The sequence below is a fragment of the Oncorhynchus kisutch genome, unplaced genomic scaffold (genome assembly GCF_002021735.2).
Source record: "Oncorhynchus kisutch isolate 150728-3 unplaced genomic scaffold, Okis_V2 scaffold787, whole genome shotgun sequence".
Taxonomy (NCBI): Eukaryota; Metazoa; Chordata; class Actinopteri; order Salmoniformes; family Salmonidae; genus Oncorhynchus; species Oncorhynchus kisutch.
The window spans coordinates 80,193-100,139 of NW_022262732.1; the positions used below are offsets into that span (position 1 = coordinate 80,193).

The 19,947-nt window shown below is 42.9% G+C and overlaps 1 protein-coding gene across 1 annotated transcript in view; it reads left to right on the forward strand.

Moving 5' to 3' along the window:
- Positions 1 to 19,947, forward strand: part of LOC109879830 (kinesin-like protein KIFC3) — a 35,695-nt gene that overhangs the window by 11,245 nt on the left and 4,503 nt on the right. The window contains exons 6-17 of the mRNA XM_031816401.1: positions 6,262 to 6,437; positions 11,608 to 11,673; positions 12,324 to 12,461; positions 14,183 to 14,380; positions 14,789 to 14,962; positions 15,674 to 15,821; positions 16,217 to 16,347; positions 18,163 to 18,274; positions 18,400 to 18,584; positions 18,764 to 18,868; positions 18,995 to 19,125; positions 19,376 to 19,496. Coding sequence (XP_031672261.1) covers positions 6,262 to 6,437; positions 11,608 to 11,673; positions 12,324 to 12,461; positions 14,183 to 14,380; positions 14,789 to 14,962; positions 15,674 to 15,821; positions 16,217 to 16,347; positions 18,163 to 18,274; positions 18,400 to 18,584; positions 18,764 to 18,868; positions 18,995 to 19,125; positions 19,376 to 19,496 — 1,685 coding nt within the window. The remainder of the gene's footprint in view (positions 1 to 6,261; positions 6,438 to 11,607; positions 11,674 to 12,323; positions 12,462 to 14,182; positions 14,381 to 14,788; positions 14,963 to 15,673; positions 15,822 to 16,216; positions 16,348 to 18,162; positions 18,275 to 18,399; positions 18,585 to 18,763; positions 18,869 to 18,994; positions 19,126 to 19,375; positions 19,497 to 19,947) is intronic.

A 19,947-nucleotide genomic window follows, 5' to 3' on the forward strand; every position in this document is an offset into this window, starting at 1 on the left:
CATTTGACCAGAGCCCTGGGGGTAATAGGGTAACATTTGACCAGAGCCCTGGGGGAATAGGGTAACATTTGACCAGAGCCCTGGGGGTAATAGGGTAACATTTGACCAGAGCCCTGGGGGAATAGGGTAATATTTGACCAGGGCTGTCACGACTTCCACCGAAGTCGGTTCCTCTCCTTGTTCGGGCGGCGTTCAGCGGTCGGCGTCACCGGTCTTCTAGCCATCGTCGATCCACTTTTCATTTTCCATTTGTTTTGTCTTGTCTTCCTACACACCTAGTTTTCATTACCCTCATTAGGTGTTGTGTATTTAACCCTCTGTTCCCTCCATGTCTTTGTGTGGAATTGTTTGTTGTAAGTGCTTGTGCACATGTTGGTTATTTTCTTATGCCGTTGGTTTTTTAAATTAAACTGCTCCGGCTATTACCTAGTTCTGCTCTCCTGCGTCTGACTTCCCTGCCACCAGTTACGCACCCCTTACAAGGGCCCTGGGGGTAATATGGTAACATTTGACCAGAGCCCTGGGGGGGAATATGGGCTCCTGAGTGGCGCAGTGGTCCAAGGCACTGCATCTCAGTGCTAGAGGCATCACTGCAGACAGGCCGTCATTGTATATAAGAATTTGTTCTGAAGTGACCTGCTTAGTTAAATAAAGGTTAAATGAATAGGGAAAGATTTGTGATGCAGGCTGTGTGTCCTGGTGGAGGAAAGGAAAGGCTTTCTGGTTGTTTCTGTGATCGGTGTTTTCTGCAGGCTGGTCAGAGCAGAAAAGTAGTGGTGTATAGTACTGAAGTAAAAATACTTTAAAGTATTACTTAAGTTGTTTTGGGGGGTATCTGTACTTTACTTTACTATTTATATATACTTTACTATTTACTTTTACTCCACTACATTCCTAAAGAAAAGAATGTGCTTTTTAATCCATACATTTTCCCTGACAACCAAAAGTACTCGTTACATTTAAAATGCTCATGGCAGGACAGGAAAATGGTCCAATTCACGCACTTATCAAGAGAACATCCCTGGTCATCCTACTGCCTTAAATTCTTAATTTGTAAATGATGAGTGTTGGAGTGTGCCCCTGGCTATCCGTAAATTTAAAAAACAAGAAAAGTGTGCCGTCTGGTTTGCTTAATATAAGGAATTTAAAATTATTTCTACATTTACATTTACTTTTGATACTTAACTATATTTAAAACCAAATACTTTTAGACTTTTACTCAAGTAGTATTTTACTGGGTGACTTTCACTTTTACTAGAGTCATTTTCTATTAAGTTATCTTTGCTTTTATGACAGGTATGACAATTGGGCGCTCTGCCTCTCTGAAGGGATGTCAACAACAGCTACTGTAGTGTGTTGTTCTGTTCTCCTTCGTTGGTGTTTGTTTTTGTAGACGGTGTTCTATCCCTTCTAATGAGATGTGTTCCGATGGTGATCTACACGGTGTGTGAGTTGGGAGATTCTCCACAATCACCCGTCATTCATACCCAAAGACTCTCCAGGATGTTAGAAATGTGCATGTTGTGTAAAGCTGAAACACCTTCCACATTTCTCTTATCGTTAGTTGTTTATCATGTAGCTCGTCTACAACACAGTGTCTAAACTCTCACTGTGATCATGTTGCTTTACTCTACTTAGACATGGTTATATAGTCTGCTCTTTGAGACATTTAACATGGGTCATTTAATATGGACCCAAACTTCATTTAGCATGTGAGGTAAAAGGCAGGTTTAACTAGCAGGCTGATCCATTACTTCCACCCGAGTGGAAAACATTAAAGCCTGTATTCCCCCCATCACATTTTCCCAGGATCACGTGTCTGCATCTGCCCTTGAGTTAAACATCCAGCATCTCCTCTGGCTATGTAGACCCCCACCCCCCCTCTCCTCTGGATATGTAGACCCCCACCCCCCCTCTCCTCTGGATATGTAGACCCCCACCCCCCCTCTCCTCTGGATATGTAGACCCCCACCCCCCATCTCCTCTGGCTATGTAGACCCCCACCCCCCATCTCCTCTGGCTATGTAGACCCCCATCTCCTCTGGCTATGTAGACCCCCACCCCCCCTCTCCTCTGGCTATGTAGACCCCCACCCCCCATCTCCTCTGGCTATGTAGACCCCCACCCCCCATCTCCTCTGGCTATGTAGACCCCCACCCCCCCTCTCCTCTGGCTATGTAGACCCCCACCCCCCATCTCCTCTGGCTATGTAGACCCCCACCCCCCCTCTCCTCTGGCTATGTAGACCCCCACCCCCCCTCTCCTCTGGCTATGTAGACCCCCACCCCCCCTCTCCTCTGGATATGTAGACCCCCACCCCCCCTCTCCTCTGGCTATGTAGACCCCCACCCCCCCTCTCCTCTGGCTATGTAGACCCCCACCCCCCCTCTCCTCTGGATATGTAGACCCCCACCCCCCCTCTCCTCTGGCTATGTAGACCCCCACCCCCCCTCTCCTCTGGCTATGTAGACCCCCACCCCCCTCTCCTCTGGATATGTAGACCCCCACCCCCCCTCTCCTCTGGCTATGTAGACCCCCACCCCCCCTCTCCTCTGGCTATGTAGACCCCCACCCCCCCTCTCCTCTTCCTCCCCTGTCTCCCTCCAATCACCACCTCGCCCCACCTCCTAAAACAGTGACACAGCACAGCAGAGCTGACAGAGGCTGCGTGGTTGCGTGGTTCAACCAGAGGCTGCGTGGTTGATTAGTGTAGAGAACAGGAAAGAGAAACAGAAACAGTCCTGGCAGAGACAGAACACCATAAATCATGCAGGAGGAGGAAACTGATTAAAACATCTACTGGGCACCATGTTCTGAGAGGGTTGCACCCTATTCCCTTTCTAGTGCACTACTTTTGACCAGGGCCCTAAAGTACTGTAGCTCTGGTTAAAAGTAGTGCACTAGAAAGAGGATAGGGTGCCATCTGGGACACAGAACTGGTCTCACTTGCTTTGCATGAACTTTATAAAGGTTGTAGACTAAAGGCAGTGCTTGTGAGTGTGAAACATACACCTTCACTTTGTGCATTAGATGTGACTACTGTGCGATGACTATGTGACTACTGTATGACTACTATGTGACTAAAATGTGACGACCCTGTGACTACTGTCTGACTACTGAGTAACTAGCATGTCACTGCTGTATGAACTGCTATGTGACTGCTGAGTGACTGCTATGTGACTACTATCTGACTACTTTACTGTGTGACTACTGTCTGACTACTGTCTGACTACTGAGTAACTACCAAGTCACTGCTATGTGACTACTGAGTGACTGCTATCTGACCACTATGTGACAACTATCTGACTACTCTACTGTGTGACTACTGTCTGACTACTGTGTGACTACTGAGTAACTACCATGTCACTGGTACAGTGCCTTGGAAAGTATTCGGCCCCCTTGAACTTTGCGACCTTTTGCCACATTTCAGGCTTCAAACATAAAGATATAAAACTGTATTTTTTTGTGAAGAATCAACAACAAATGGGACACAATCATGAAGTGGATCGACATTTATTGGATATTTCAAACTTTTTTAACAAATCAAAAACTAAAAAATTGGGCGTGCAAAATTATTCAGCCCCCTTAAGTTAATACTTTGTAGCACCACCTTTTGCTGCGATTACAGCTGTAAGTCGCTTGGGGTATGTCTCTATCAATTTTGCACATCAAGAGACTGACATTTTTTTCCCATTCCTCCTTGCAAAACAGCTCGAGCTCAGTGAGGTTGGATGGAGAGCATTTGTGAACAGCAGTTTTCAGTTATTTCCACAGATTCTCGATTGGATTCAGGTCTGGACTTTGACTTGGCCATTCTAACACCTGGATATGTTTATTTTTGAACCATTCCATTGTAGATTTTGCTTTATGTTTTGGATCATTGTCTTGTTGGAAGACAAATCTCCGTCCCAGTCTCAGGTCTTTTGCAGACTCCATCAGGTTTTCTTCCAGAATGGTCCTGTATTTGGCTCCATCCATCTTCCCATCAATTTTAACCATCTTCCCTGTCCCTGCTGAAGAAAAGCAGGCCCAAACCATGATGCTGCCACCACCATGTTTGACAGTGGGGATGGTGTGTTCAGGGTGATGAGCTGTGTTGCTTTTACGCCAAACATAACGTTTTGCATTGTTGCCATTGTTGTCAATTTTGGTTTCATCTGACCAGAGCACCTTCTTCCACATGTTTGGTGTGTCTCCCAGGTGGCTTGTGGCAAACTTTAAACGACACTTTTTATGGATATCTTTAAGAAATGGCTTTCTTCGCCACTCTTCCATAAAGGCCAGATTTGTGCAATATACGACTGATTGTTGTCCTATGGACAGAGTCTCCCACCTCAGCTGTAGATCTCTGCAGTTCATCCAGAGTGATCATGGGCCTCTTGGCTGCATCTCTGATCAGTCTTCTCCTTGTATGAGCTGAAAGTTTAGAGGGACGGCCAGGTCTTGGTAGATTTGCAGTGGTCTGATACTCCTTCCATTTCAATAGTATCGCTTGCACAGTGCTCCTTGGGATGTTTAAAGCTTGGGAAATATTTTTGTATTCAAATCCGGCTTTAAACGTCTTCACAGCAGTATCTCGGACCTGCCTGGTGTGTTCCTTGTTCTTCATGATGCTCTCTGCGCTTTTAACGGACCTCTGAGACTATCACAGTGCAGGTGCATTTATACGGAGACTTGATTACACACAGGTGGATTGTATTTATCATCATTAGTCATTTAGGTCAACATTGGATCATTCAGAGATCCTCACTGAACTTCTGGAGAGAGTTTGCTGCACTGAAAGTTAAAGGGGCTGAATAATTTTGCACGCCCAATTTTTCAGTTTTTGATTTGTTAAAAAAGTTTGAAATATCCAATAAATGTCGTTCCACTTCATGATTGTGTCCCACTTGTTGATTGTGTCCCACTAGTTCAAGGGGGCCGAATACTTTCGCAAGGCACTGTATGTGACTATTGTCTGACTACTGTCTGACTACTGTCTGACTACTATGTGACTACTGTCTGACTACTATGACTACTATGTGACTACTGTGTGACCAGTATGACTACTGTGCGACTACTATGTGACTACTGTGTGACTACTATGACTACTGTGTGACTACTATGATGGCTGTGTGACTACTATGATGGCTGTGTGACTACTGTGACTACGGCATGACTACTATGTATGTGTACATTGTGTGTGTGATTACTATGCTGTGTTTTAAGTGCACAATGAGTTTAATTAAGGTCAGGTAATAGTGATGTTGATACATTGTATTTCTACATGATGATGATAATGGTGAAAAGTGGTGATAGTGGTGATGATGGTGATAGTGGTGATGATAATAATGGTGATAATGGTGATAGTGGTGATGATGACAGTGGTGATAGTGGTGATAGTGATGATGATGATAGTGGTGATGATGATAGTGGTGATAATGGTGATATGGGCGATGATGATAGTGGTGATAGTGGTGATGATGATAGTGGTGGTGATGATGATAGTGGTGATAATGGTGATAGTGGTGATGATGGTGATAGTGGTGATGATGATAGTGGTGATAATGGTGATAGTGGTGATGATGATAGTGGTGATGATGATAGTGGTGATAATGGTGATAGTGGTGATGATGATAGTGGTGATGATAATAGTGGTGATAGTGGTGATGATAATAGTGTTGATAGGAGTGATAGTGGTGACGATAATAGTGGTGATAGGAGTGATAGTGGTAATGGTGATAGTGGTGATGATGGTGATAGTGGTGATGATGATAGTGGTGATAATGGTGATAGTGGTGATGATGATAGTGGTGATGATGATAGTGGTGATAATGGTGATAGTGGTGATGATGATAGTGGTGATGATAATAGTGTTGATAGGAGTGATAGTGGTGACGATAATAGTGGTGATAGGAGTGATAGTGGTAATGGTGATAGTGGTGATGATAATAGGGGTGATAGTGGTGATAGTGGTGATGATGATAGTGGTGGTAGTGGTAATGGTGATAGTGGGGATTATGATAGTGGTGATGGGAGTGATAGTGGTAATGGTGATAATGGTGATAGTGAGGGATAGAGGCGATAGTGGTGATGATGATAGCGGTGATAGTGATGATGATGATGATGATGATGAAGAAAGTGGGTGATGCTAATGTTGATGCTAATGTTGGTGATGATGTTGATGATGGTGGTGATGATGAGGATAATACTACTGCTGATGATAATGAGTATAATGACAAAAGATGTCTGTCATAATCCTAGAGTATTGTCTGCCTTTAGGTGAGTGTGGTGCTGATGTCCCTGGTGCCGGGGCAGGGCTCCACAGGCTGGTAGAGTCTCTGTATGGACTACAGGGAGAGAAGAGCCAGCTGAGGGGAGAACTACGGCTGCTGCACTCCCAACTGGAGCAGAGAGAACAGGACCGACACTCACGAGTACAGGTCTTCCAACATCAGGTACAATCCATCACACATGCATATGCATGCACGAATGTAAACACGCATGCACACCGAGAGAGAGAAAGAGAGTGAGAGAGAGAGAGAGAGAGAGAGAGAGAGAGAGAGAGAGAGAGAGAGAGAGAGAGAGAGAGAGAGAGAGAGAGAGAGAGAACAGGCTCAGTGAGCACAGCCTTGCCATTGAGAAGGGTAGACACAGGAAAACCTGGCTCCCTGTAGAGGAAAGGCTGTGTATCCACTGCACAACAGCAGAACCCGAGACAGAGCTGCATTTCCTGACAAAATGTACAAAATATAAAACTATTAGAGAGTGTCATTTCCCCAAAGGTTTCAAAAACCTCTCGGATGAGACTAAAATACCCGTCCTGTTGGGGGAGGACGCAGAGAGCTGTGGGTTGGCAGCACACTACATTGCTGCCTGCCATAAGATGAGGGACAGTGTCTGACAGACCAATCAACCTGTACATGTACTGTACTGTATACTTATTGTTATTGTTCGATGTATGGTTATTTAGACCCTTGGTTGTTATTGTTACTGTTGCTGTTGTTGTTACTGTTGTTACTGTTGTTATTGTTGCTGTTGTTATTGTTGTTACTGTTGTTATTGTTGTCACTGTTGTTATTGTTGTTACTGTTGTTATTGTTGTTACTGTTATTGTTGTTACTGTTGTTATTGTTGTTACTGTTATTGTTGTTACTGTTGTTATTGTTGTTATTGTTGTTATTGTTGTTACTGTTATTGTTGTTACTGTTGTTATTGTTGTTACTGTTATTGTTGTTATTGTTGTTATTGTTGTTACTGTTGTTATTGTTGTTACTGTTGTTATTGTTGTTATTGTTGTTACTGTTGTTATTGTTGTTATTGTTGTTACTGTTGTTACTGTTGTTACTGTTGTTATTGTTGTTATTGTTGTTACTGTTGTTATTGTTGTTACTGTTGTTATTGTTGTTATTGTTGTTATTGTTGTTACTGTTGTTATTGTTGTTATTGTTGTTACTGTTGTTACTGTTGTTACTGTTGTTATTGTTGTTATTGTTGTTATTGTTGTTACTGTTGTTATTGTTGTTACTGTTGTTATTGTTGTTATTGTTGTTATTGTTGTTACTGTTGTTATTGTTGCTATTGTTGTTACTGTTGTTACTGTTGTTACTGTTGTTATTGTTGTTATTGTTGTTATTGTTGTTATTGTTGTTACTGTTGTTATTGTTGTTACTGTTGTTATTGTTGTTACTGTTGTTATTGTTGTTATTGTTGTTATTGTTGTCCTGTTGACAATTTTGATTCTTATTATTTTAATATTGTAAATATACAAAGTAAGCTTTGGCAATATGTACATTGTTACGTCAAGCCAATACAGCACATTGAATTGAATTGAGAGAGTGAGTGAGAGAGTGAGAGAGTGAGTGAGTGAGTGAGTGAGTGAGACAAACACCAGCACCCCAACTAATATATGGCAATATACACAAAAGTTTGAAAGTTTGAGGTCACTTAGAAATGTCCTTGTTTTTGAAAGAAAAGCACATTTTTTGTCCAATAAAATAACATTAAATTGATCAGAAATACAGTGTAGACATAGTTAATGTTGTAAATTACTATTGTAGCTGGAAACGGCAGATTTTTTATGGAATATCTACATAGGCGTTCAGAGGCCCATTATCAGCAACCATCACTCCTGTGTTCCAATGGCACGTTGTGTTAGCTAATCCAGGTTTATCATTTTAAAAGGCTATTTGATCATTAGAAAACCCTTTTGCAATTATGTTAGCACATCTGAAGACTGTTGTGCTGTTTAAAGAAGCAATAAAGCCGGCCTTCTTTAGACGAGTTGAGTATCTGGAGCATCAGCATTTGTGGGTTCGATTACAGGCTCAAAATGGCCAGAAACAAAGAACTTTCTTCTGAAACTCATCAGTCTATTCTTGTTCTGAGAAATGAATGCTATTCCATGAGAGAAATTGCCAAGAAACTGAAGATCTCGTACAACGCTGTGTACTACTCCCTTCACAGTACAGCGCAAACTGACTCTAACCAGAATAGAAAGAGGAGTGGGAGACCCTGAGTGGTTTCTAACCTCTCTGGTAACTGAGTTAGGATGCTTGTATCTTTGTAGTGACTGGGTGTATTGATACACCATCCAAAGTGTAATTAATAACTTCACCATGCTTAAAGGGATATATATGGAGTAAAAAGTACATTATTTTCTTTAGGAATGTAGTGAAGTAAAAGTAAAAGTAGTCAAATATATAAATAGTAAAGTAAAGTACAGATACCACAAAAAACTACTTAAGTAATACTTTAAAGTATTTTCCCTTAAGTACTTTAAACCACAGCATTTCAGCTTTTCATGTTTTATTCATATGTACAAACTTGTAAAAACATCATTACGTTTAACACTATGGGGTATTGTGACACAACATCTGGATTTAACCCATTTTAACTACAGGCTGTAACACAACAATAGGGTTGAAAAAGTTTCTGAGGGCACTAGATATGTCACATATATGTTGGAATATACAATAATGGGCCGTTTTCATATATGTGACAAATATTTCTGCCTTATATCCATATCCTGGGGCGGCAGGGTAGCCTAGTGGTTAGAGAGTTGGATTAGTAACCGGAAGGTTGCAAGTTCAAGCCCCCGAGCTGACAAGGTACAAATCTGTCGTTCTGCCCCTGAACAGGCAGTTAACCCATTGTTCCTAGGCCGTCATTGAAAATAAGAATTTGTTCTTAACTGACTTGCCTAGTTAAATAAAGGTAAAATTTAAAATTTTTAAAAATAAAATATATGTGCATATATACATTATACTTATATGCTCATATATATGTAACACATTTAGTATTCAAATGTTTATTACATATATGTCCCTTATATGATACAATACATCTGAACAATATGTGTTAACAAATATGCTACAGGAGCATTATTTCAGTGATACTTGTAGTCATGGTAACAAAACAAAACAAACGACACAAAACACATCATTTAATCCTTTTCATCGCTTCTCAATTCAGCCATTTGACTGTTTTAAGACATTTCCCACTTGTCCCTTTGTTGCACCTGGGAAGCGCTTGGGCTCATAAACACAATTACTAAAGCTTATCAGATTCAGTTTAGTAAGAAATCCTTGACCATTTAATGCCCTATTTGCAATGATTGATTTGTAAATTCAATTAAGGTATAGCTAACTTTTTTACACCTTATAGTCAGTCAGATGGTTCCTTACCCTGGAAGTCGTCTATGGGCCAGGATCAACTGTAATCCATGTAATCCATCCATACTCTAACTGTAATCCATCCATACTGTAACTGTAATCCATCCATACTGTAACTGTAATCCATCCATACTCTAACTGTAATCCATCCATACTGTAACTGTAATCCATGTAATCCATCCATACTGTAACTGTAATCCATCCATACTGTAACTGTAATCCATCCATACTCTAACTGTAATCCATCCATACTCTAACTGTAATCCATCCATACTGTAACTGTAATCCATCCATACTCTAACTGTAATCCATCCATACTCTAACTGTAATCCATCCATACTCTAACTGTAATCCATCCATACTGTAACTGTAATCCATCCATACTGTAACTGTAATCCATGTAATCCATCCATACTGTAACTGTAATCCATCCATACTGTAACTGTAATCCATCCATACTGTAACTGTAATCCATCCATACTGTAACTGTAATCCATCCATACTGTAACTGTAATCCATCCATACTGTAACTGTAATCCATGTAATCCATCCATACTCTAACTGTAATCCATCCATACTGTAACTGTAATCCATCCATACTGTAACTGTAATCCATCCATACTCTAACTGTAATCCATCCATACTCTAACTGTAATCCATCCATACTCTAACTGTAATCCATCCATACTCTAACTGTAATCCATCCATACTGTAACTGTAATCCATCCATACTCTAACTGTAATCCATCCATACTGTAACTGTAATCCATCCATACTCTAACTGTAATCCATCCATACTGTAACTGTAATCCATGTAATCCATCCATACTCTAACTGTAATCCATCCATACTGTAACTGTAATCCATCCATACTCTAACTGTAATCCATCCATACTCTAACTGTAATCCATCCATACTGTAACTGTTATCCATCCATACTCTAACTGTAATCCATCCATACTCTAACTGTATTCCATGTAATCCATCCATACTGTAACTGTAATCCATGTAATCCATCCATACTCTAACTGTAATCCATCCATACTCTAACTGTAATCCATCCATACTCTAACTGTAATCCATCCATACTCTAACTGTAATCCATCCATACTCTAACTGTAATCCATCCATACTCTAACTGTAATCCATCCATACTCTAACTGTAATCCATCCATACTCTAACTGTAATCCATCCATACTCTAACTGTATTCCATGTAATCCATCCATACTGTAACTGTAATCCATGTAATCCATCCATACTCTAACTGTAATCCATCCATACTCTAACTGTAATCCATCCATACTCTAACTGTAATCCATCCATACTCTAACTGTAATCCATCCATACTCTAACTGTATTCCATGTAATCCATCCATACTGTAACTGTAATCCATGTAATCCATCCATACTCTAACTGTAATCCATCCATACTCTAACTGTATTCCGTGGTTCAGAGGGGTTTAAATAGCCACTATTAACTTCAGGGGATTTGGCCACAAACACTGAACTTTATCTAATTGCCATCATCAGCCCCCATAGTTGTGTTGTCAGCCATCTGACTATAAGGTGTAATAAAGTTAACATCTTCAATTTATTGAATGTAAATAGTCCCTAACCCTGTTCATGTTTAAAGGGATAATGAGAGATTTAGAGATGTAGGTCTTTTTTCTACTTCCCCAGAGACAGGTGAGCTCATGAATACCATTTGTATGTTTCTGCGTGCAGTTTGGAGATGATTGAAGTTAGCGTGCTATGAGTCATAATTCATACTCTTTTAAAAGCATTACGACAGTACCCACCCGCACACTGTCAAATGCACATTTCCAATCGATGAACAAAAAAAAACGACTCTCTTTTTCAGCATCAAATCCGTCCTTTTAAATCCCATCGTCTTCCCTTTAAGCTTCTTGTACAAGACTACAGACGACATACTTCCCCTGTTTCCTCCCCAGATCGACGAACTGAAGAGCTGCATTGAGGAGCGGGAGGAGGAGCTGTCCAGACTGAGAACGGACTCTGTAAGCATTCAAGACAATCTGCTCCGTTTGTTATCAGCAAAGTTGCCGCGGTACATGTTTACACTGCTGCTGTAGTCAGAGACAAAATGGTGTCGTGTGAAAATCCCTACGGTGTGTCAGCATTGAGGTATCTTTCACTGGCTTGGTTTTAAACCTATAGGGAAATCATACTGGTTAGGCAACAAACAGGCAATATTGTGGGACCGGTATTGACAGGTAGAACCTGTTCATCATGCTTTAGTGTGGTAGAACCTGTTCATCATTCTTTAGTGTGATATCACCTGTTCGTCATTCTTTAGTGTGATATCACCTGTTCGTCATTCTTTAGTGTGATATATATAACCTGTTCAGCATGCTTTAGTGTGATATCACCTGTTCGTCATTCTTTAGTGTGATATCACCTGTTCGTCATTCTTTAGTGTGATATCACCTGTTCGTCATTCTTTAGTGTGATATATATAACCTGTTCAGCATGCTTTAGTGTGATATAACCTGTTCAGCATGCTTTAGTGTGATATAACCTGTTCAGCATGCTTTAGTGTGATATAACCTGTTCAGCATGCTTTAGTGTGATATAACCTGTTCAGCATGCTTTAGTGTGATATAACCTGTTCATCATGCTTACTGTAATCCATTGTGTTCCTCCTCAGGGAGCCACAGACTCGGAGAAGCGGGTTGTCTGTCTGTCAGCGGAGAACGAGAGTCTGAAACAGAGTCTGACTGTCACCCAGGGCCTCCTGCAGCAGCTCTCTGTCATCCCCTCCCAGTCCAGCTCTGTACTCATCAAGGTGAGAAGCAGTCCCAAACGGAACCCTAGTCCCTATACAATAACCACAAATATTGAATTTTAAGTTGTTTGAAGCTGAAACAGCGTAAAAATTGAACTTAAGAACAGGACACATAGAAATAGCACACATAGAACAGATCTACCATTAATTAGACTTGCTTTCAATGAGAATGACAGATCTATAACACACATTTATATGTGAATATGGTCTTGCTCTTTGTCTCCCCCTGTAGGAGAATGTTCTCTCTAGCGGTGCTCTGCCTCCCCCTGTAGGAGAATGTTCTCTCTAACGGTGCTCTGTGTCCCCCTGTAGGAGAATGTTCTCTCTAACGGTGCTCTGTCTCCCCCTGTAGGAGAATGTTCTCTCTAACGGTGCTCTCTGTCTCCACCTGTAGGAGAATGTTCTCTCTAACTGTGCTCTCTGTCTCCCCCTGTAGGAGAATGTTCTCTCTAACAGTGCTCTCTGTCTCCCCCTGTAGGAGAATGTTCTCTCTAACGGTGCTCTGTCTCCCCCTGTAGGAGAATGTTCTCTCTAACGGTGCTCTGTCTCCCCCTGTAGGAGAATGTTCTCTCTAACGGTGCTCTCTGTCTCCCCCTGTAGGAGAATGTTCTCTCTAACGGTGCTCTGTCTCCCCCTGTAGGAGAATGTTCTCTCTAACGGTGCTCTCTGTCTCCCCCTGTAGGAGAATGTTCTCTCTAACGGTGCTCTGTGTCTCCCCCTGTAGGAGAATGTTCTCTCTAACGGTGCTCTGTCTCCCCCTGTAGGAGAATGTTCTCTCTAACGGTGCTCTGTGTCTCCCCCTGTAGGAGAATGTTCTCTCTAACTGTGCTCTCTGTCTCCCCCTATAGGAGAATGTTCTCTCTAACGGTGCTCTCTGTCTCCCCCTGTAGGAGAATGTTCTCTCTAACAGTGCTCTCTGTCTCCCCCTGTAGGAGAATGTTCTCTCTAACGGTGCTCTGTCTCCCCCTGTAGGAGAATGTTCTCTCTAACGGTGCTCTGTCTCCCCCTGTAGGAGAATGTTCTCTCTAACGGTGCTCTCTGTCTCCCCCTGTAGGAGAATGTTCTCTCTAACGGTGCTCTGTCTCCCCCTGTAGGAGAATGTTCTCTCTAACGGTGCTCTCTGTCTCCCCCTGTAGGAGAATGTTCTCTCTAACGGTGCTCTGTGTCTCCCCCTGTAGGAGAATGTTCTCTCTAACGGTGCTCTGTCTCCCCCTGTAGGAGAATGTTCTCTCTAACGGTGCTCTGTGTCTCCCCCTGTAGGAGAATGTTCTCTCTAACTGTGCTCTCTGTCTCCCCCTATAGGAGAATGTTCTCTCTAACGGTGCTCTCTGTCTCCCCCTGTAGGAGAATGTTCTCTCTAACGGTGCTCTCTGTCTCCCCCTGTAGGAGAATGTTCTCTCTAACGTTGCTCTCTGTCTCCCCCTGTAGGAGAATGTTCTCTCTAACGGTGCTCTGTCTCCCCCCCTGTAGGAGATTGTTCTCTCTAACGGTGCTCTGTCTCCCCCCCTGTAGGAGATTGTTCTCTCTAACGGTGCTCTCTGTCTCCCCCTGTAGGAGAATGTTCTCTCTAACGTTGCTCTCTGTCTCCCCTGTAGGAGAATGTTCTCTCTAACGTTGCTCTCTGTCTCCCCCTGTAGGAGAATGTTCTCTCTAACGGTGCTCTCTGTCTCCCCCTGTAGGAGAATGTTCTCTCTAACGGTGCTCTCTGTCTCCCCCTGTAGGAGAATGAGAACCTGCGCAGCCGGGTGCAGCACCTGGAGAGTTCCCTGCAGCAGAGGGCTGATCAGCTGTCTCACCTGGAGCGACAGAGCGAACAAAGCGAGTGGAGGAGAGGAGAGGAGCAGAGGAGAAGAGAGGAGAGAGTGAGGGAGCTGCAGCTAGAGCTGGATAAAGAGAGGGCCAAAGAGCCACAGGTCAAGGTAGGGATTGTCTGAAAAAGACACCTTGCTGTATATACAATACCTCCTCATTCTCTTATTGTACCTTTATTTAACTAGGCAAGTCAGTTAAGAACAAATTCTTATTTAAAATGATGGCCTACCCGGCCAAACCCTTCCCTAACCCGGACAATTGTGCCCCGCCCTATGGGACTCCCGATCACAGCCGGTTGTGATACAGCCCGGGATCGAACCCGGGTCTGTAGTGATGCCTCTAACACTGCGATACAGTGCCTTAGACTGCTGCGCCACTCGGTCCCGGATTCATTCAAATGAATCTGATAAAACTGTTATGATTGTCTGATTGTTTGGAATCAGAAACTGGTCTTGTTGAATAAATGGATTTATATTAAATAAAGTTATAACCTTCATTGATATTTTCCCGGACAGATTGTTACTCAAACTGTGGAGGTGGAGTCACCGGCGACGCTGAGGCAGTTGGCTGAGGCCAGAGAGAGGAACGAGCAGCTTTCAGAGAAACTGACCAATCAGAATGAGAAGTGCAGACAACTGGAGGAGCACATCAGGAAGTCAGATGAATTCAGCTGTAACCTGCAACACAAGGTGAGAACCAATGAAAAGTAACCTGCAACAGAAGGTGAGAACCAATGAAAAGTCATCTGCAACACAAGGTGAGAACCAATGAAAAGTCCCCTGCAACACAAGGTGAGAACCAATGAAAAGTCACCTGCAACACAAGGTGAGAACCAATGAAAAGTCACCTGCAACACAAGGTGAGAACCAATGAAAAGTCACATGCAACACAAGGTGAGAACCAATGAAAAGTCGCCTGCAACACAAGGTGAGAACCAATGAAAAGTCACCTGCAACATAAGGTGAGAACCAATGAAAAGTCACCTGCAACGCAAGGTGAGAACCAATGAAAAGTCACCGTATTGGTTTGAACGTCCTCAGAAAAAGGTCAATATGTTCTGTGAAATATTCATGAAGAAATATTCCATTCCTGAGATTTTTTTAAATTCTACTTCAAAGTTCACAATGACGAGATTTAACAGTTAAATTACTAACCAGAAGAAGAAACTAAAGTGTATAATAGTAACCTTCATTCCTACCAAGCTATGCAAGGTATTGTTTGCATCCACTATGGCATCCTATTCCCTATGTCACGGACTACTGGGCCCATGTTGGCTGGAGCCCAATGGGTCCTGGTCTAAAGTAGTGAACAAAATAGGGAGCAGGGTGGCATTTGGGACGCATTCCAATTCATGAACCTCATCATCATATGCTGAATGTGAATGGGACTACCTCTCCCAGATTGCAGCGTACGAGCGGGAGATCAGTGTACTACAGGAGGAACTGCTGAAGGAGATAGGTCACCTGGAGGAGAAGAAGGAGGAGGCTGTAAAGGCTGCAGCGACCTGCTCCGTAGAACACTTCCAGAGCCTGCAGGACCAGTTCTTTAGTGAGTCCCATCTAATACAACCTTCAGAAGCTTCTACAGGCTGTGCAGATATGCCATGATGGGCTTGTTGAATCTGGGAGCGCTGTTGATTTATAGGATGTTGTGCTTCATGCTCATCACATCACCATTGAGCATCTGTGACAGTCTTTCTTTCTTTCTTTCTCTCTCTGTGTGTGTGTGTGTGTGTGTGTGTGTGTGTGTGTGTGTGTGTGTGTGTGTGTGTGTGTGTGTGTGTGTGTGTGTGTGTGTGTGTGTGTGTGTGTGTGTGTGTGTGTGTGTGTGTGTGTGTGTGTGTGTGTGTGTGTGTGTGTGTGTGTGTGTGTGTGTGTGTGTGTGTGTGTGTGTGTGTGTGTGTGTGTGTGTGTGTGTGTGTGTGTGTGTGTGTCCTATGGCAGACCTGCAGAAGCGTCTGACAGCGCTCCCTCCGACCCTGCGCACCATGAAGACAGACTATGCCAGCCTGAGGAGCCAGGTCCGCAACTTCTCCGACTTCTACGGAGCAGCCATCACCGACGCCAAGAAACAGGTCCCACAAAACACTGCTGCTGGATTAACCAGCGTTGTTTCAAGTCAAATCAAACTTTATTTAAAGTGAAATTTAAACCCACAAAACTGTAAATCAAATGAAAGAGATAAAAAACCAAACAGAAGGCAGCAGAAAAGATGTAAAGAGAAAACGATGTCTGAAGTTACAGTAAAGATGTAACATTAATTAAAGGCCAAGCTGAAAAGGTGTGGTGTGTGTTCACCATTTATCTCTGGCCTGTCTGTGTAGATATCAGCAGCTATGAGTGAGATTTCACCATTTATCTCTGGCCTGTCTGTGTAGATATCAGCAGCTATGAGTGAGATTTCACCGTTTATCTCTGGCCTGTCTGTGTAGATATCAGCAGCTATGAGTGAGATTTCATCGTTTATCTCTGGCCTGTCTGTGTAGATATCAGCAGCTATGAGTGAGATTTCACCGTTTATCTCTGGCCTGTCTGTGTAGATATCAGCAGCTATGAGTGAGATTTCACCGTTTATCTCTGGCCTGTCTGTGTAGATATCAGCAGCTATGAGTGAGATTTCACCATTTATCTCTGGCCTGTCTGTGTAGATATCAGCAGCTATGAGTGAGATTTCACCGTTTATCTCTGGCCTGTCTGTGTAGATATCAGCAGCTATGAGTGAGATTTCACCGTTTATCTCTGGCCTGTTTGTGTAGATATCAGCAGCTATGAGTGAGATTTCACCGTTTATCTCTGGCCTGTTTGTGTAGATATCAGCAGCTATGAGTGAGATTTCACCATTTATCTCTGGCCTGTCTGTGTAGATATCAGCAGCTATGAGTGAGATTTCACCGTTTATCTCTGGCCTGTCTGTGTAGATATCAGCAGCTATGAGTGAGATTTAACCGTTTATCTCTGGCCTGTTTGTGTAGATATCAGCAGCTATGAGTGAGATTTCACCGTTTATCTCTGGCCTGTTTGTGTAGATATCAGCAGCTATGAGTGAGATTTCACCGTTTATCTCTGGCCTGTTTGTGTAGATATCAGCAGCTATGAGTGCGATTTCACCGTTTAGCTCTGGCCTGTCTATGTAGATATCAGCAGCTATGAGTGAGATTTCACCGTTTATCTCTGGCCTGTTTGTGTAGATATCAGCAGCTATGAGTGAGATTTCACCATTTATCTCTGGCCTGTCTGTGTAGATATCAGCAGCTATGAGTGAGATTTCACTGTTTATCTCTGGCCTGTTTGTGTAGATATCAGCAGCTATGAGTGAGATTTCACCATTTATCTCTGGCCTGTCTGTGTAGATATCAGCAGCTATGAGTGAGATTTCACCATTTATCTCTGGCCTGTTTGTGTAGATATCAGCAGCTATGAGTGAGATTTCACCATTTATCTCTGGCCTGTTTGTGTAGATATCAGCAGCTATGAGTGAGATTTCACCGTTTATCTCTGGCCTGTCTGTGTAGATATCAGCAGCTATGAGTGAGATTTCACCATTTATCTCTGGCCTGTCTGTGTAGATATCAGCAGCTATGAGTGAGATTTCACCGTTTATCTCTGGCCTGTTTGTGTAGATATCAGCAGCTATGAGTGAGATTTCACCGTTTATCTCTGGCCTGTCTGTGTAGATATCAGCAGCTATGAGTGAGATTTCACCATTTATCTCTGGCCTGTCTGTGTAGATATCAGCAGCTATGAGTGAGATTTCACCGTTTATCTCTGGCCTGTCTGTGTAGATATCAGCAGCTATGAGTGAGATTTCACTGTTTATCTCTGGCCTGTCTGTGTAGATATCAGCAGCTATGAGTGAGATTTCACCGTTTATCTCTGGCCTGTCTGTGTAGATATCAGCAGCTATGAGTGAGATGTCGGAGGCCAACAAGGACCTCCTGGAGAAGTACAGGAAGGAGGTGGCACTGCGGAGGAAGTACCACGAGCAGCTGGTCGAGCTCAAAGGTATGGTGAAACAACGTCCAGATGAAGGAAGAGACTGGAGGAGCGAGTCTCTTTGTTCTATTGAAAAAAAAGGCAATTATATATAACTCTGTATCATTATTAAAATAAACTGTCATTGTTGCTAGGCAACATCCGTGTGCTGTGCCGTGTGAAGCCGGTTCTGAAGGAGGACCAGCATGAGGAGGGCCAATCGGTGGTGGTAACCACGGACCCCAACAACGAATCAGCTCTCTCCGTGCTGAAAGGGCAGGGCCGAAGCCATGACTTTGAACTGGACCGTGTCTTCCACCCTCAGGCCACTCAGGAAGAGGTACTGAGAAACTCAGCCTCCATTACGAGACACAGTGCTGTCACTTCTCTATCTATTTAAATGAGTGGACGCCATGATGGCTCAGGGGTGGTATTTCAGTTTCTGTGGTGTGACTCAAAAACAGCAGTGACTGTGAACGATACACCCTCGCTAACCTTTGGTTTTCTACTGTGTCTAAGGTCTTCCAGGAGATCGAGCCTCTTGTGACATCCTGTATAGATGGATATCACGTCTGCATCTTTGCCTATGGGCAGACTGGCTCTGGGAAGACCTACACCATGGAGGTGTGTTGTAGCACTGCATACGAATGTGTAATGTAAGGTTTATAAATGTGTTGTTGTTAAATAAGGCTGAATATTTGATTGAAATTGACTCGTTGTAACAAAATCTCCATCCTTTGTTGTCGTCAGGGCAGCACAGAGAACCCAGGCATCAACCAGCGTGCTCTGAAACACCTGTTTAGTGAGATAGAGGACAGGAAGGACATGTGGACGTACACCGTGACTGTCAGCTCTGTGGAGATCTACAACGAGGTGCTCAGGTACCTTCCCAGCTGCTCTCCTTCCCTCTCAATGACTGGCAGAAAAATATCCCAGCATTTAGAAGTGGTGATATGTTTTATGATTCATTATTCGAGTCTTCCGTTTTATATTTGTGCTACTATATTGTTTTATATTAGTAAATGAGGCCTAGGACTTAAATATATGAAAAGTGCTTTAAGTTAGTGTTAGTGATGTGATAAACTGACAATAGAGCTACTTTCTAACTTCCTGTTCCTGTTCTGTCCCCAGAGACCTGCTGAGTAAGGATGGAGAGAAGCTGGACATTAAGATCAACCCAGACGGAACAGGACAGCTGCACGTCCCTGGACTCCGGCTCATAGAGGTCAAGAGCTTCCAACACATCAAGAAAGTGAGGAGACTCACATTTATTTTTCTCAGGGTGAAAGTCCTGGTAACTTTCCAGAGAGTTCCTGTTTATTCCCTGCTGATTGGTAGAATCTTCCAACCATTATTTCTGGAAAAACTGGGAATTTGGGGAGAGTTACCGGAATTTGGCAACTGTATACTTTTTTCAGTGAGACTGATTTCTCCAACTATATCAATAGATCATTTCCTTGACTTTTCGACCTCGAATTTGATAATAATTTAATATACTGTATTAAGCCATTTAACAGACGGCAAACATTTTACGTATGGGTTGCCCAGGGAATAGAACCCACAATCCTGGTGTTGCAAGAGCCGTGCTCTACCTGCTGAGCCGTGCACCTACCTACTGAGCCATACATCTCCATCAGAACCCTAATGGTTCATTTACTATAATGGGAAAGTGTATACAATCATATGAAAATATGCCACGTGCA